Source organism: Oryzias melastigma, linkage group LG4, assembly GCF_002922805.2.
Source record: "Oryzias melastigma strain HK-1 linkage group LG4, ASM292280v2, whole genome shotgun sequence".
Lineage (NCBI taxonomy): Eukaryota > Metazoa > Chordata > Actinopteri > Beloniformes > Adrianichthyidae > Oryzias > Oryzias melastigma.
In genome coordinates, this window is record NC_050515.1 from 14,475,135 (window position 1) to 14,492,425 (window position 17,291).

The 17,291-nt window shown below is 37.9% G+C and overlaps 2 protein-coding genes across 2 annotated transcripts in view; both read right to left on the reverse strand.

Annotated features, from left to right (window-relative positions):
- Positions 1-1,230: 1,230 nt before the first annotated feature.
- rexo1 (REX1, RNA exonuclease 1 homolog) lies at positions 1,231-13,294 on the reverse strand. The gene is made up of 16 exons (XM_024278974.2): positions 12,928-13,294; positions 9,804-11,578; positions 9,628-9,729; positions 8,471-8,675; positions 8,235-8,383; positions 7,863-8,000; positions 6,675-6,798; positions 6,387-6,512; positions 4,680-4,820; positions 4,488-4,601; positions 4,318-4,391; positions 3,558-3,668; positions 3,276-3,391; positions 3,053-3,191; positions 2,808-2,928; positions 1,231-2,155 (listed from the first exon to the last, which is right to left on the reverse strand). The coding sequence occupies exons 1-16, from the start codon at positions 13,115-13,117 to the stop codon at positions 2,067-2,069; spliced, it is 3,714 nt and encodes a 1,237-aa protein (XP_024134742.1). The 5' UTR covers positions 13,118-13,294; the 3' UTR covers positions 1,231-2,066.
- A 2,954-nt stretch (positions 13,295-16,248) lies between these two features.
- mknk2b (MAPK interacting serine/threonine kinase 2b) overlaps positions 16,249-17,291 on the reverse strand; it is a gene marked incomplete in the record, with an annotated part of 9,934 nt that continues 8,891 nt past the window's right edge. The window contains 1 exon segment of the mRNA XM_024278847.2: positions 16,249-17,291.

A 17,291-nucleotide genomic window follows, 5' to 3' on the forward strand; every position in this document is an offset into this window, starting at 1 on the left:
AGGAGGCAGCTGTCACAGTGTCACAAACTATTTGTGCAGCAGTGATGGGAGAGGTATTCACTTCTACTGCAGAGCTGAAAGCAGCAAGGTGCTCGGAGAACAATTACATCCTGATATTCAGAGAATTGAGGCTTCCCCTGCTCCATGCACGCTACTTTCATTCACTTAAAAAAAATACCAGGAAAGATAATCTTAATGTTAGTACAACTTAAAAACAATCTTCAATTCCTTTACAAGAGAAACTAAAAATGTTTTGATCTAAAAACTCTGTTAACCCTCCCCTTTTTATGGTGTTTGTTCAATATGTTTGATTTTCTTAATTGATCAGATCTGTTAACTTCTAAATGTACTCTGAAGGATTCATCTAAAAGTCTTATTTAAAGGAAAATTTTCTTAAACTACAGTATATCACTACCTTAGTTTTTAAAGCTTTTCCTGTCAATTCTTCACAAAATTAACTCACTTTTGTCAGCTGAATTTAAGAGATCTTTATTATTTTAGCAGATAAATGAGCTGACGAGGCAGAATTTATATTTTATTCTTTGATTTTGGGGGGAAAACATGGATTTATTTGACTATTTGCAATTAAAAATCAAACACTTGTGAGACCTGAGTTGTATTTAAAGACTATTTAAACTGCAAAAAAATATTTATTTAGAGAAACTCAGTTCTGCTGAAGTTTAATAGTTTTTTAAATTTTAAAAATAAAGTGAATTTTAATTGCAAAACACAATTTTTCTAGCAACTCCCATTTCAATACAGCTGTTTTTACATAAAAAAATGCATTTTTATATTTGATTGTAGAAATTGTGATGCAGATCGGAAAGAATATTTTTGTGCCACCATATTTCGAACAAGTCATAGTTTTGAGATCAAAATGTCCTAAGTTGCAAACAAAATGTAAAGTTTTATGAGTAAAACTTCAAATTTTGCTCACGAAATTTTAAATGTTTGCTTTCAAAAACTGTTATTTTCCTTTTGATTACTATTATTATCATTTCTTTGATTTTAAGAAATATTTTTGCGGCACAAATGTTTGTTGTGGCTCATCTCACTTTCTCCCTATCTTTGATTTTGTGTTCATACGTTTTAAGAATATCGACTTACTTTCAACTGAGATGTGACTTTTACTATGTTTGAATGCTTTAAAAAAATAGATGTATTATTATTTTTTTATACAGACATTAAGTTTTTACCGCAGCAGACAAATACAAAACATAAAAAACAAACTTTGTCCTTAAACAAATACATTTTAATAGAAAAAGATCAACAAACAAAAAGGTGAGGACATACAAAAGAAAGCATTCGCAGAATAATTTCTGCATTTGACTTTATGTCAGAACATTCGCTGTTACTCTGTGCAATAACAAATCTGCCCTAACTAAACACTGAATTAAATATTTGCCGATTTCTGCAGGTGTGAATGTTCCTGCAGCTTTGTCTCAGGCAGTGATTGAAGCCAAACATTTAGTGGTGACAGTCTTATGTAAGATTGGTTTTTAAGAGTATGTTAATCGCGATCAATAGCAACGACCTGAAAGGTTGTGAGCTACAGGATACCAGATGCGACTGACGTGCATTTATGCACCCACATTTGACTCTATTAAGAGTAACTCCATTTCTTCTTTTACAACAAAATGGAGTCACAACAAACAAGAATTCAGATTTGGACCCTGTACAACAGCATCTCTTGTATAGTGCAATAAATACTCAGGATTTGGCCTGATCTTTTTTTTCAGTAATATTAATCAATGTTTAGTCGATGACATTCACTAAACTAAAGCTTGAGGTTATTCTTCCACAGAAAAGTTGTTTTCACTGATAAGATTAAATAAACAGAAATATGTTTTAGCCAAAATAAATGCAGTACGTTTTTGAATGAAAATATTATTAATTTAGGTTTCTATTGCTTTAAAGGTGCTCTCTTCTGATGCAGTTTAACAATGAAATCTGTGCTAAACCCTTTCAAGAAACTGACTGAATCTCCTTGAGAGCAACGAGTGCATGTTTTCTGAACTCCTGGAGCTCCTGGGAACATCATCCAGATGAGTGCAGAGCGGCAAGGGTCATCTTTTGACTTTTGCATCTTCTCTAATCTTCCAGATCATCAGCTCCATGCAGGCCGATGCGTCTTCACTGGAGTCGTGTCCATCCACTGAAAAACATGAGAACAGTAGTTGTAGTAGCTAACAACACAACTTAAATTCTACTCCAGTATTGACAAGAGAGAAATTTTGTACTGTAGATTTGTTGTGTTCATCTGTCATGTTTCAGGGCATACAGAGCATGAGCACTTTCTAGATATGCAGAAAAAAAACAAGTGAACAACAGTGACCCCTGCTGGTCCGTTTGGAACACTACATTAAACTGAACTTCACACAGTGACCAATAAAAGTAATTCAACTAATTTTTAAATTCAAACAATTTTTTTGTAAACTAATGGAGTTTTTATTTATTGAATGGATTTTTTAATACATATTTAACAAATGAATAGACATGAGTCTTTTTATCTGGGCTAGAAAAATGTACAAGGCTGAGGTGGGCGTCTTATTTTATTTTTATAAAGCCTTCAGTTCCCCTTAACTTTAGAGGATAACGTTCATCTTTGTCCTCTGTAAAATATCTGTAGCTTGTGTAGAAACCTTGAAAATGTGATATAGCAGTCCTTAGCCTCGTCCAACTATGCTAAAGGTGAAAAAAGTCACTAAAAAGTGGTAGTTTCTAAATATAATAATACACGTAAAAGGAAAAAAAGAAAACAAAAGAAAACTTTGACAAACTTAAAGCCGGTCTTCCGTGTGTCTCACCGTTATCCTGAATGATGCGTTTGAGATGATCGGCCATCAGGTTCTTCAGGGCGCGTTTGTAGGGCAAACCGAGGCGATGAGGAAACACTACAGAGGTGTCGACCACTGAACTGTGGATGAGCTGAAGTCAAGAGAGGAAAGAGGAGGCGGAGTTCTGTCAAAGGTCTAATAAAAAGCAGTGCTTTATTTTTTCTGAAGCGTGAAGTAAGACCTGGATGAGCAGAGGAAACGAAAGACAAGCTCACCTTCAGAGCGAGGAGGTCGCTCTCCAGACTGTGTCCGATGAGGATGGACTCTGAGCTGAACATGCAGAGCAGAACGGCCTGAACGTCTCTCAGCGTGATGGTGGTGTTCTCCAAGTCTTCCTCTGTCACTCCTGAAAATCTGTAAGCCGGAAGCAAAATCCTCATCTGCTGCAAAGACTTTCACTTAAGTCAAACCAAAGCAAACACGTGAGCGTAGTCTTACCGCGTGTTGTAGTCGACCACTTTGCTGTCTGGTTTAACAAACGTATCGTAGATGACTTTCAGCTCCGAGTCGATGACCGTCACCCTGGTCAGCTCCAGACCCTGTCTGGTATAACACTGTTTCCACATTCATTCATAAAAGAAAGAAAAAAAATATCAGAGTTTAGGAGCAACTGTGTGCTAACAGAAAAGTGATTCATTATTTCTGAGTCTTTTTGGTTTGTTCAGCCGCTGAGCACTTTTAATATGAAACGCATTTCATTCCCTTTTGCGTCTGACTCACCATCTCACAGTCCAGAGCGAACACTCCTCCATTTTTCTCTGGTGAGAGCGATTTGCTGAACGTTGACACAAAGCCGTCCAGCGACTCTTTACGCGCGTCCTGAACGTGTTGCTGCGAGAACAGAGTTTTCAGTTTGAGGCTACAAGCAAATATCACAGAGGAAGCAAACGCAGGAATTATGTGAAAGAGAAATTCTGATTTGTTTTTAGTTATAAGGAGAAACAACAATGAAGGCAGATTTTTTAGATTTTAAAGCCCCACTTCCTAATTCACAACGATTTGAATTAAAAAAAATACTTAGACATGCAATTTTATTTTCATTTTCTTGATTTATATGCTACAAAGACATTAAAAACACATTTTTTATTGGAGTGGGTTCTAACATATTAAAACAGACAATAGAAATGTTTGCATTTTTGGTTAGCAAGTAACTTTTGGTAAATAAAAACTAAAAAGTTCATTAAATATTCCTCTATTTCAAACATTTATGGCATATAATTTTATGGAAAGTTACAGAAAAAATGAATTTAATAGCTTTAGAAATCAGGTATCTTGACATAAAGTAACAATGTGAGCTTTTTTTAATTTAAGTTTGCTTTTTATGATGATTAGTTTATTTGTTTGCAATTTTGATTCACTTTAGTTTTTAAAAACACAATATAAAGTCCTGCTGCTGCTTGAATCCTCATCACTTTTCTTTATTGACCACTACCTGTGGAGTGTTTAAATTTGAAAGCAAATAAAGCGTCTTGGTGGATACCTTGGCGATCTGGCATCCTGCAGCTCCCACAGTCGCAGTGCAGCAGCTGTAGCTCGTCTCCCAGCCTCCAGAGACTGTAGAAGATGGTCAGAAACAGGTCAGAATGAAGCAGGAGTTTAGATTTAAAAGTGTAAATGAAATAACAAGGCGGTCTTTTATCAAGCGCTCACCTTTATGTCTGCGTAAACGTCCCCAGTGATAGCTGCACTCCTCTCTCCTCACACAGTTTCCGTTCACGTTGACCTTATACTCTGCACCGCAGCGGCAGCAAATCTTGGTGAATGCTAAAAAGTGAATCGCTTGAGTTACTCTCCAGATAAACTTCAGTCGAGCTGCAGTTCAAACCCCATGTAGACACTCACGGTCTGCGATGGCCTTTTTCTCTGGCAGGTTGTAAAGGAGGGCTCTGCCTGGAGACTCCGGGTTTACTCTAGGGTAGCCATGCTCCTGGAGCTGCTCCTCCGTCAGGAGGTACGCCTTCAGCTTCCGGTACAGAGTGGCTCCTGAGGACAGACAGACGTTCACATGTAGCTTTCACTCCAATCATCGCTTGATCTGTTTTAAAAGGATTCCCAGTATGCCGTTTTTAGCCAAAATCAAAAGATCTGCATCACTTTCTAGGACATATTTTCTGCAGAGTGGAAGTGGTTCACCTCTGATTTGAGGGTGAAACCATTGGTGGGGAGTAAATCCACTACTACTACCATCATCCATCTTTTTACACTCTCTCCCACTAGCTTACAGGCCCTCACAACCCCAAGTTAACAGTAGAGCAACAAAAATGGCTACCTTTTTTGTCTGCTCATAATTCACAATAATTTGAATTTAAAAAAAATCCAGTTTTATTTTTATTTTCTTTTTAAATATCCTTTATCATGAGAAAATTACTAAAAGAGCGTGTTAAAAACAGGATTTTCATTGGAATGAGTTTTTAAAGCCCCCCTTTGACTATTTTTTTTATTAAAAAAAACATTCCCAGTAGTGTTTTATTTGTAATTATGAAGTTTTTAACCAAAATCCCAAAACCTAAATGTCTTAAAAAGACATTTTTCATGTTGATCTGAAGCCTCCGTTTCAAAAATCTCCTCTGAGGGGGCGTGGCTTATGGAGCTGAGCAGCTCCGCCCCTGATCTCCCCCATCTGATGATGATGGTTCTGTGTCTCGCTAGAGTAAATCTTCACCGCTGCTACGTAAAAATGTCAAGCAGTATCAGTAATGTCCAGCTGTATCGTTTTGAGCAGTATGTCAGCTCGGATGAGGAAGTGAAGAGCTTCGTGGACCGAAGTTTTATTGATTTACAGTCAGCTGCGGAAATGAGCCGCCGTCCGCATTTCCGTGGTCACATCAAGAAGCTCCATGGAGTCTTGGGGAGATTTTCCAGCTTTCTCAGCCCCCAAAAATCCAGTGACGGCTGATTTGACCACGAAAATGTAAACGGCGGCTCATTTGACCGCAGTCAATGACATCTCTTCTCTGGCATCTGAGCTAGGCGCGCTAGTTAGGCTAGATGAGGGGTTTAGTTCATGTGCAGCAGAGCTGTTGGGACGTAAAGAAGGCTCGTTAATTCAAGCAGAGCGTTTCTGCGACAGTTCGACAGCGATTTAAGAGGAGAAATACTCAGAAAAGCAAAAACAAAATGATTTCTGATTATATTTGTTCTTTATCATAAGAAAAATGCCACACAAACATATTAAAAACTCAAAAAACACGATTTTCATCAGAGGGGGACTTTCAGAAAGTTCTAGCAAACTTCTTGAAACATCTTTCCTTATTTTTCTAAATATAAACTTAATCCTTCTGGCAACGCTGAAGTCTGAAAAATGGAGCATGTCCTCAGATGTCTGGTCATGTGGCAGGTAAACAGGAGGCCGTCACATGGCTGCTCGGAGAGTTATGCACTTCATAAGAACAGCCTCAAATTCAGGTTTTCTTCTGACACAAAATATCTTCAAGTATAATACAGATTTTTTACTGTCATATTTATGATCAGGAGACACAATGAGAGAGAGGAGTGTTGTTTAAAGACTAAAACCATGTCAGAAATTAAATTTATTAGTTTTCTATTTACCCGTGAGTTTCTCCTCCTGCTGTTTACCCGACCTGTTGACAGTGAAGCTGGTTGTGGCGGCCAGGCGACCTCCCAGAACCTCCTCATGGGACTGGGCTCTCCTTTTAGCTCCCAAACCAGACTCCCCTGTGGACAACAGAAACATGAAGTTAAAAAACTGACATTTTACTGCAGAACGACTTGTCAAAACTACGCAAACTGATCAATTTTTTTATTACTTTATATCAAATTTTATCTTTTAATTATGAATTTATTTTTTCTAGTCAGGAACCAACAGAGATTTCATACTGGAGGCAGGTGGTGGACCGCAGCTGCTCTTTCCCCGAAGCTTTTTCAGCGTGTTGACGGCCACATTCAGGTAAATGTTCTTGCTGCTGCTGCGCTCGTACACCACCTTCTCCTCATCCAGAGCCTGAAACAGAAATTTACGTTTAGGACGATTAGTCGACTAATCGATGACTAATCAACTATTAAAATGATTGACGACTAATTTAATAGTTGATTAGTCATTACTTTTTATTTCATGGAGTCAGAGTGTAGGAAAGTTGAAAGTTATAATGGCATTCTGCATTTAGGATTTTTAGGATTTAGGAAGTTCTTTAGGCTGATTTGGAGTTTAGCTAATATTCCAACCGCATGTTAGCTATTTTGGCTAATTTAGGCTTTTTTTGGGGACGGGGCTATTTTGGAGTCTTGCTAACATTTCAGCTACATGCTAGCTAATTTTGATTATTATGGATTTTTTTCAGGTTTTTTAGGCTGATTTGGAGTTTAGCTAATATTTCAGGGACATGTTAGCTATTTTGGCTAATTTAAGCTTTTTTGGCTATTTTGGAATTTAGCTAATATTTCAGCTATATGCTAGCTGTTTTGGACAATTTAGGCTTTTTTAAGGCTATTTTGGAGTTTAGGTCAAATTTTGTTCATTTAGGATTTTTTTTTTGTTTTTTAGGCTGATTTGGAGTTTAACTAATATTTCTTGCGCATGTTAGCTATTTTTTCTAATTTAGGATTTTTTTCAGTTTTTTTAGACTATTCTGGAGTCTAGCTAATATTTCAGCTACGTGTTAGCTGTGTTGACTAACGTAGGCTTTTTGTAATTTTTTTAGGGTAGTTTGGTATTTAACTCATATTTAGCATGCAATCAGCTTCAGCGTTTTCAGCTATTGGCTTCAGTGATTTCAGCTATTAGCTTTAGCAATTTCAGCTTTCAACTTCAGCGTTTTTAGCTATCAATTTCAGCATCTTCAGCTATCTTCATGAGCATCTTCTGCAGACAAATTCATTCAAGCATTATTGCTGGTAATGCTATATATCTAGTGTTTTACATGCACTTTGTGCACTTTGTGCAAAAATAATCAGTGATTAGTCGACTATCAAAATAATTGTTTGTGGCAGCCCTATTTATGTTGCTACAAAAAAAACAGACATATATCTAACATAAAGTCAGGCAGCAGCAGCTGCTGTTTGTCACACCATCTGAAAGGCGTCCTCCTCCAAAGAGCAAAACTTGATGCATTCATCGATGAAAGTGTTGAGGTAGCGCTGGCGGATGTTGGTGGGAACTTTGGCCCCAAATTCAGAGGGGATCACGGGACGCTTCAACGAAGAGCTCTGCAAAATTTAAAATAAAGAACGAAATTTTAACAAAGAATTTCCGGTGTTTATGTTCTTTGATTTATTGTTACTTTTCAACCATTAACACAATAATTCCAGTAGATTCTGAAGGAGAAAAGCGGCGCTTTTCTCCTTCAGAATCTACTGGAATTATTGTGTTAACAGTATGTTAAAGATTTTGTGTTCAATACATTTGTTTTAGCTTTATTCTAGAGGTGCATAACAGGATACCTTCATGGTGGGTGTGTGCGCCACCCTCTTATGCACGACTGTAGAGGAGGTCTTGGACAAAATCCCAGCTGTAGTTTGGGTCTTGACTCCCTGCGGATTCTGACTGGGCGATAACACTCGACTGGCAGTTGGTTTAACATCTGCAGGAGCTGCTCCATTAACAGAAAACAAAAACACATAACTTAAAAACAGAAAGTCATAAGTGATCTTTACTTCAAGTTGAGTGCTATTCTCACTCGTCTTAGGCGATGACGGGTTAGGACGGTGGGCGATTCGTTTCTTCTCTCCAGAAAAGCCAACACTGGAGCTTTGTGAAGTGGCTTTGAAAGAAGTGGAGAGCTGAGCAGCTTGTTGTTGGGCTATCTGCATTCGCTGGAAGCACGCCTCCTGTGGTGTGGGTCTTTTATACGAGCGGATCACCGTCTTTGCAGGTGGATCAACCTGGACAATAAGTGGTTATTGTGACCACAAACTGCATCTTCAGCATTTTTGAACTTTAGTAACTTCTGAATAAATTAGTCTGTTTAAATTCTCACCCCAACTATATATTTTCTATTGTAAAATCCTTCCCAGTGGTCTTTTAATTTTGATTTTGTACTTTTTTTTAGCTAAAATCAAAATTTTTAAGACTCATTTTCTGCAGAGCAGCAGGACTTTTCTTCAAACCACAAGTTCTGCCTGTGATCCATCAAGATTTGAAAAAAAAAAATTTAGAAATGCAGTTTTAATCTTAAAAAAATGTATATATCATGAGAAAAATGCTATAAGAACATGATAAAAACCCAATTTTCATTAAAGTGGGTATTTAATTGTCACATATTCTTCTAAAAAGCCTCCGGTCACTGCATAAACCCACAAATTGGTGTTGAATCCACACAAAGTAAAAGTGAAAGCTGTTTCGTTTTGAGAGAATAAAGACAGGTGATGTGCTCAGACACTTTCTGGGAACTACCCAGAAAAATTCCAAGCAGCTGATTGAATAAAACTAAATGTTTCAACAGCTCAGCTCAAGTGGAAAGCCCCGCAGGCTCGGATCACATCTAGTTATGACTTGTTACTTCCTGGTGCCACTTCCCAAACTCCCACAGTGTCTGGAAGTGAAGAGTGAAAGTGGGCGGTGAGGCCGCTCTCAAACATCTCACCTCCTGTGGTTGACTTTACAATTCAAACTATGATAAAAATGTCTCTCTTTCACTTATGCTGGCAACTCATGCTCTTTAAAATACTTTCGGACACACTTATAACTAAACATTTTAAAATAAGCTAAAATTAATGTGATTTTTAAGGAAAAAACTAAAGTTTCTTAAAAACTCGATCCAGACTGTGTTAAATATGATGCAAAAAGTAGTTTTAGTAGAATGATTTAGAATATTTCATAATATAAGACTCTTACATTTCCTTTGGCAGCTAAATGGGACACCCTCTTCTTCTGGCCAGGAAGGAGAGTTGCTAAAGTGCAGTCTGTGCTTTTATCCTCCTCTGAATCCCTGGAAGGCTGAAAGGTCAAAGGGTTGAAAAACCTTGACAACAAAATGAAATTGTTTTTTTTAAAAAGGGGGCTATTTGTACCTGCTTTGCCTGCCTTCCCTTGTCTTCCCTCTTCACATCTTTAGATTCGTTAAAGATCCTCAAACACTCCTCCATGGGATCGCAGTCCAAGTCCAGGTCATCTTGGAAGTAGGAAAGGTCGATGGTGTCAGCGTCGTCCTTCTTGCATTCTTCGTTGCGATCGCTCTCATCGTCAGAGGAGGGCCGAGTCCACTCTGAGACTTTCCTCTTGTTGAGCCGTACTCTTTTTAACGTGTCAGCTGTCTTCCGTACCAAAATTTCCTCCGACTCTTCTCCAGAATCCACCACGATCGGTTCCGCCTCATCCGGACTTTCATCTCCAAACAGATCCGCGTGGCTCAGACTCACATTCTGCTTTTTGTCCTGCAGTCTTTTCTCATTCAATGAAGTGATGCTTCGCTTCTTTTTGTCATTGCTGACAGATGAAGTCCCTTTACTGCTGCTGGAACTGCTTTTACTAAGTATTTTCTTTGTGTCTTTGTCTCTTTTAATGCTGCTCAGTTGACCGTTTTTCTGTTGGCTGTCCTTTAGCCGGTTGTGTTCTTTTTCCCTGTCTGAGGTCTTGAGTTTTTTGCTTTCTCTTTCATCTTTGTGCTCTTTGCTTGCATCTCTTTTAAGCTTTTCCACAGTCCTGACCTTCCCGTCACTTTTCTTTTCATCTCTGCCTTCTCTCTGAACTTTATCTGATCTTTTATCTTTTGACGTGCTCTTCACGTCGTCTTTTTTCCCGTGACTCTTGCTTTGATTCTTGGAGCCCTTGTCTTTACTACTGCTGCTGCCACAACTCTTGCTGACCGATTTGTTTACGTCCTTTTCAAGTTTATGTACTTTCTCTGGCTTTACACTTTTGTCTACCCTGCTTCCTACAGTCGCCTTCTTTTTCTCCACGTGGTTTTTGTTTTTGTCACACTCCTGAATGTCAGAGTAGTGCGTCCGATCATCTGTCTTGCTTTGCACCTGAATGCCTTCAGTCCTCTCTTTGCTAAAAGGGCTTCCAGACCTGATGCATTTTCTTTGCTGGAGGTTGCTAAGCGAGGTGGGTCTGTATTCTGTTCCCGAACTCTCCCCATCGGAGTCAGAGATGGTATACTTGTTTGCATCGATGCTGGGCTGACACGGCTTTTTCCCATCGATAAAATACCCCTCGTCCAGCAAGTCAGTCCCTGGGAGTTTAAATGTCTTTCCACAGCTGGTGCTAACAAGCTGTGTAACTGTATCCCTCTTGCTTTTCACTGTGATTCCGGCTGCGTAGTTCGAAAGCGGGTCGTACTCCATGTCCGTAGACGGTCTAGAGCTGTCAACAGTGTATTTACACTTAGAAGAAGGTGTACTATTTGCATACTTTGGACTGGGGGGAGAAGAAGGGAGCTGTGTTGGAGCTGAAGGCTTTTTTAACGAAGTGGGAACATATTCCATTGAGTTACTGTTGAGCCCCCGACTATCTGAATCCAAGGTGTACTTGCTGCAACCGGGGCTGGGCTTGTATCCCTCTGAGGAGATCTGATAACTCCCAGGATCATAACCCAAGTGTGAGCCTGCCGCTTTACTTTTGGCAGCGTTGGATCTGGACGAGCCTGCACCCTTGCTGGGACTGTACGGCTCATCCCCAATCTGAAAGAGTTTCCTCTTCTCTCTTTCCACCTGGTTGCGGACCTCCTCGATGGCCCGGTTGACAATCTCCAAGGCGCCAGTGATGTCGCCTGAGTCAGCGGGCTCCCCATTTTCCTGCTGCGGTGGTGTGCCTACTTCTGGATTAAAGGGATCGTATCCTTGTTCTGCAGGGATGTGAGAAAAATGTTTATTTTTGAATACAACCACAGACTACAGACATCAAATTTTACTATCTCTATGTAGATCTCTCTTTGCTAAAATACATATATAATACCAGTAATTAAAAATATCGTTTCTCTAAAGAATATATTTAAGGGACACTTGTGTTTACATCCTGTTAAAGTCCTAATTAATGATAAAAAAGGGCCAAATAAAGACCCATAATTGACAAAAATCAGAAATGATGTACTTAAAAATATATCAGGAAAAAAAACAATGACTAAAAGAGTTATAAATAGAACAAAAGAGGAAAAAAGTTCAACAGTAAGTTTTGACAGTACTTTAACAAAACTATGGAATGTATCTCATGGATTGAAAACAACCTAATCCAAAAAAAAAGAGGTTTAGCATTTACTAGTAAAATTACCGAAATTTGTTATAACTTTGGTCACATTAAAAGTTTACAAGTAAAACTGCACCTGAATGCAAAAAAATCCACACACAACTGTGCAGAAATGTAGGATACGACGATGAGACAAGATGACAATGTTAAAACATTGCATGAATGGCAGCTTTGTGAACAAATATACAGCATAAAGATGACAAAGATTCAGACAAAATGTTCAATCTGAGCCAAACTATTGCCTCATAACTGCTTTAAGATCACAATCGAAGCGCAAAAATGACAAGGAATGACAAGGTCTGTCGTCTCAATATAAGCAGAGCTGGGAATCTCTCAGATGAAAACAGATTAAACCACCGATTCTAAAACATAATCACTTTAAAAATAATGTTTTGTTTTTAAAAATACACAATTTATATGTTATTTATTTATTTTTATTCTAAACAGATAAACTCAAAAATGTCAAAAAGGACATGTTGGTATTTATCTGTACAGTTCAAGGGAAACAATTTTGTACAACTGAATATTTTAATACATCGGAAATGTGTTGATTCGGTATTTTACTGGTTTAATGCTTTTTATCATTTACAATACCAACTTTTGTTTTAATTTCTGTATGTGTTACAAAAATAAAATATGGAAAGGAAAATAAAACTTAATTTTGCCCAAACAGAATAATTTATTCAAGCAATATAGACAAAGTTATAATCAGCTAACATTGTTTTCAGTCTTTACTGAAAAATAAATAAGCTGTAAGCACTACATAGTGTTGTGCCAGGAGTAAAGAGGTCAAATAAAGGTGCATCTCTTAATAAAATTATGATTTTCATAATTCACGTGGTCTTGGTTTCACTAAAATTTTCAGCGGTATCCGGTCCAACAACAGGGTCTCCAACAGCTAGCATGGATGTCAAACGTATCGAATGAATTGTGTGTTTGACAAGTAGGCACCTTTTTGTCCGAAGTGACGGTTTCTTTGTTTTTTAACATCGACCGGTGCTCCATAGGACGCCCGTCTTTGCTGCTTGTGCCTGAAGTGACAGTACGGTCTGTTACACCCACTGAAGCCGCTCCTGCCATCGCTGTTTTCCGTGTAAAACGGGCAGTCAATCCCTTGGAAAAAGCCGGTGGACCTTAACATGATCTCTAGATATTCCTCTCATTCCCGCACCGACATGCCCGGCCTTTAAATTCGCGGTGGTCGTTAAATGCCGAGCAACTCTAGAAGGAACAACAGAACAATAACAATGTCCCTAAGGCGCCATGTTGGACAAGTGGAGAACTCTAATCTCGCGAGAACCCTCAATTAACGCTTTTGGTGATGTCATTCAGCAACTTCACTGCCGTCCAATAGGGAAGCTTTGTCACAATGGGTAGATACGAATAAAGTTTTGACAAATTCCCAAACCCATTGACCCAAACCATAGACTGTAAAATAACCCAAACGCATATTAAACTTTTGTACACTTAGAAAAGTTAGACACAACTTTCGTGAAAAAAGAAAGTTTTATTATGTTTGCCATCCTCAAAAAGAAAAATAAAACTCTTAAACGGCAAAGAGAGTCAAAACACACTTCTAAACCGAAATGACTAAAGCCAATGTTTATTTTAAGGCACTGACCGCACGTGCTTATAAAAACACATGCAAAGTCGCTTTCTTTTTAATTAATAAATGGAGACACGTGTTGAGAAATTTTATTTTGAAAGAACGTGAAGAATCCTCTTTTCCGCAAACATCCTGTAAGGGGAAAGTTTTTGTGGCTTTAATAAAATAAACAAGTTGTTTGATTCAACAGACACTTGCACAGTAGAAAAAAATAAAATAAGGTGTCCACTCATTCCAGAGTTCATCTGTCCTGCACACTGAATTGTTAATCCAGTAGGCCAAGTATTTAAACCAAATTTAAAAAAAAAAAAATCTTGTTCTTTTCAAAGCTATATATTAGTCTAACTTCAGGTCTACTCTAAAATAATGGGCCTTGTCTTTTGCATTACCAACCTGAGGATCCACTGGCAAAGTTTAATCAAGCAGGTTCTCTGGACTTTTATATCCTCAGTACAGACAAAGTTGTAGTTTTAGTGCAAGGTGTCTCAAATTATTAATTAATGGTGGCAATTAGGGATAATTGATATCCTGGTACAGCACTTTGTCTATTTTGTCAGCATTTTCTTTATTTTGACACAGTGTGAGGGGGGAATACTCTGATCCCAAAGACCAATGTTCGGACACACCTGATTTAAAACTGTCAAAGTGATCTCTGCAGATCCAAATCAGGTGTGTTAACGTAAAGTGGTGATTTTATTACAGCGTTTGGATTTATGTGAAAATATATTTTATGCAAATAAACCCTGTGATTTTTTTTAAATTAGAAAAACCTTTTGCCACTTTTTGAGCTACTAATGACAGAACTTAGCACCTTTCTTTTTTCCTTCAAAAATAAAATTGTTATTTTGTTATTTTTATTTTTTTCTGAGCATCATCCAAACTTAGAAATATATATTTTCACATTTTAATTTTGTATCTTTATACATATTTTCTAAATGTTTACCAGTGGCCTCTACCTTTCATACTTTTGGCAGGTTTTGCTCAAAGGAAAACATGTTTTTGAAAGACAATGGAAATGTGTTAGGTATTTCGCATCTTTACATTTTTAATTTTTGATGCAGGTCCTTGAATTAAAAAATAGGGAAAGTTTTAACAGTTAGAAGACAAATTACTCGTAAGGTTTTTTGAGACTTTAAAATTAAAGTTCACAGGTACCTTTAGAATCAATAAGTTGGACATTATATTTAAATTGTTGCTTAAACAAAATAATGTACATTTTGTCTTTCACATAAATATGTGACAATTAAAACAAAAGTTCTTTCCACTTTTTATAATTTAAAAAAAATTCAACATTAGTTAGAAAACTAAAGGGCATGCCAAAGTTATTTCATCCAAACTAGAGAAACTTAAACAAACATGATTGAACTTGGACTGGGAAGCTCAGGAACAGAACTTCTTCCTGCTGGCGCCCAGAGTCGGGATTAAACACAGAAAAGGAGCATTATAGTTTTATGCAGCTTTGACCTTGGGTTGTCTTCCTGACAAGCTTTTACACTGACAATATTCAAATCCAGACTAAATACTGCTCCTCTCAGCTCAGAGTATAACAGCTGAATGTCTTTTATCTGCACTGTTCTCCTCCAATCCCAATCGTACAATTTTTACTCTTTCACTTGTGACATTTTTTTAACCATTTGCTTTTAATATGTTGCTCTTCTGCTAAAACACCTAAAACTATAAAAAATAATAACATTAACCTGCCTTGTTGGATGTATCTATATTGATAAATAACTTCTCTCAGTCCACATTCCTGTTTTGCATTGTTTTGTTGGTGATTTAGGAAACATAAAAATGTCTAAAAAAACCCTGAACTTCATGATTTAAAACAAATTTTCTCCCTGACATGATGTTAGCTCTCAACTGTATGTGTATTCTATATTAAAACGCTTAGTGTCTGCTGCATTTTTGCATTGTAGTGGGTCAAACACTCCAGGATTCACTGTTGTGAGATTCTGTGAAAGAACTGTCCAGCAGAGGGAGCCAAATATCACAAATGAACCATGAATCCTGTACAGAAAACAGGTTGGTGTTGCGTCATTTCATGTCCTCACGCCCTGTGACGTCTGGAACACTAATAGCTGTTATGAAACACACTGGCTTATGTGCATTTTTGAAGCTGGGCTGAAAATCATGTAGTTTGCTCTGCACTTTGGAAGAAACATTTTCATAGAGGGTTATGTTTCTGCACAGACATCCTGGAATAGATTTGTGTCATATATGCAGTTATGCTTTTAAGCTGTTGGAAGCTTTTAAAATTAACAGACATAACAGGTTTTTGGACCCCCCGTGACACCCTGAGGTGGCATCCTGCTGCTCTTGCAGGCAGATTGCATCAGTTTTGTCAGAGGGGGCCCATCCTTCTAAAAGGAGCACATCCACAGTTGCACTCCGTGTGACTAATGCAAGGTGAATCCACAGGCCCAGTGCGAGTGGGGACGAATGAGCTCATGCTTACGAACCGCCAAGGACCTGTGTGACAGTCTGCCTGCATATCAGGGAGTGCTACTGATAGGATTTACCGCACAGAATCAGACTAAATGGCCTCAACCTTGGCCAGAAGATAAGACAGCTGGTTAATATGAAACAGGTGATACCAAAAGGTACCTTATCGGGTCACGTTTCGATTACAAAAAAAAAAAAAAACAAAACACACATACAATGAAAAATATATTTTTAAGTATTTTATTCTTTTTTTATTTTCTTTTTTACAAAAAAGCAATACAAAATTCTTTGTCAACTGTTATCAGTTTTGCTTTGCATGAACTGCAATCATTCACATGGTACAGTAAAGTGCTTATTTTAAATCAAAAATATTTCTGTATTTGAATTATTTTTGTAAATTTCTTCCCCCAAAACAGCCACGGGCCGGGACAGTTCAGTGTTACAAATGGGCATCAGCTCAAAAAAAAAGGATGCTGGAGAGGACTGGAACGCAGCCCAAAACACCACACTGAAGAGAGGTGAACATTTCATCAACTTTTGCTGGGTGGTAAATGCCTCGTCTGTGGGCTACATTCAAACTGGGGAGGTTCGTGTACCGCCAGTTTGAGTAAATTAGTTGAAACACTTTTTACTTCAAAAGGACGTACAAAAAAAAAAAAAAAAAAAAAAAAAAAGTGTCCCCCTTTTTAAAGATAAGAGGCAGTCTAAAAGTGTCTGCCCTTTGACAGAAATGCTCATGACCAAATAAATAACTTCCAACACCTGTGAGGATATTAGAATATGGTCAAAATCTGTTTCCAGTATCGAACCCCATCATTAAGAAGGGACAAACTTGTGTGAAGCTCAAAAAAAGAAAAAGGCTGAATACTGAATTTCATGGGCATCTTTGAAACCCCTAAGATTGCCTTGATCATCATCTTAATGCTTTTAATTTAAAGGTAAGAGTTTCCAAAAAGAAAAAAAAAAGAAAACAGCTGCATACACAAATTCAAGTAAGTCTTATTATAAGACATTTAACTTCATAATGATGCATCTGTTGGAAGGTATTTTTAGAACTATTACAGTGTCCTTTAACCAGCAGAATGGCGCCTGTGACACCATTTCCAGAGTACCACTGCTGCAGTGCCAGACACAGGACATGGACAATCAGAGGTGCCCCCCCCTCCTCTGCGCACCAATCACGTTAAAGCTTCTTTGGTGAGGCGGCCACAAATCTAAAACCTCATCACCAGTCCATCACCTGTCAGTTGCAGAATGATCTTTATGA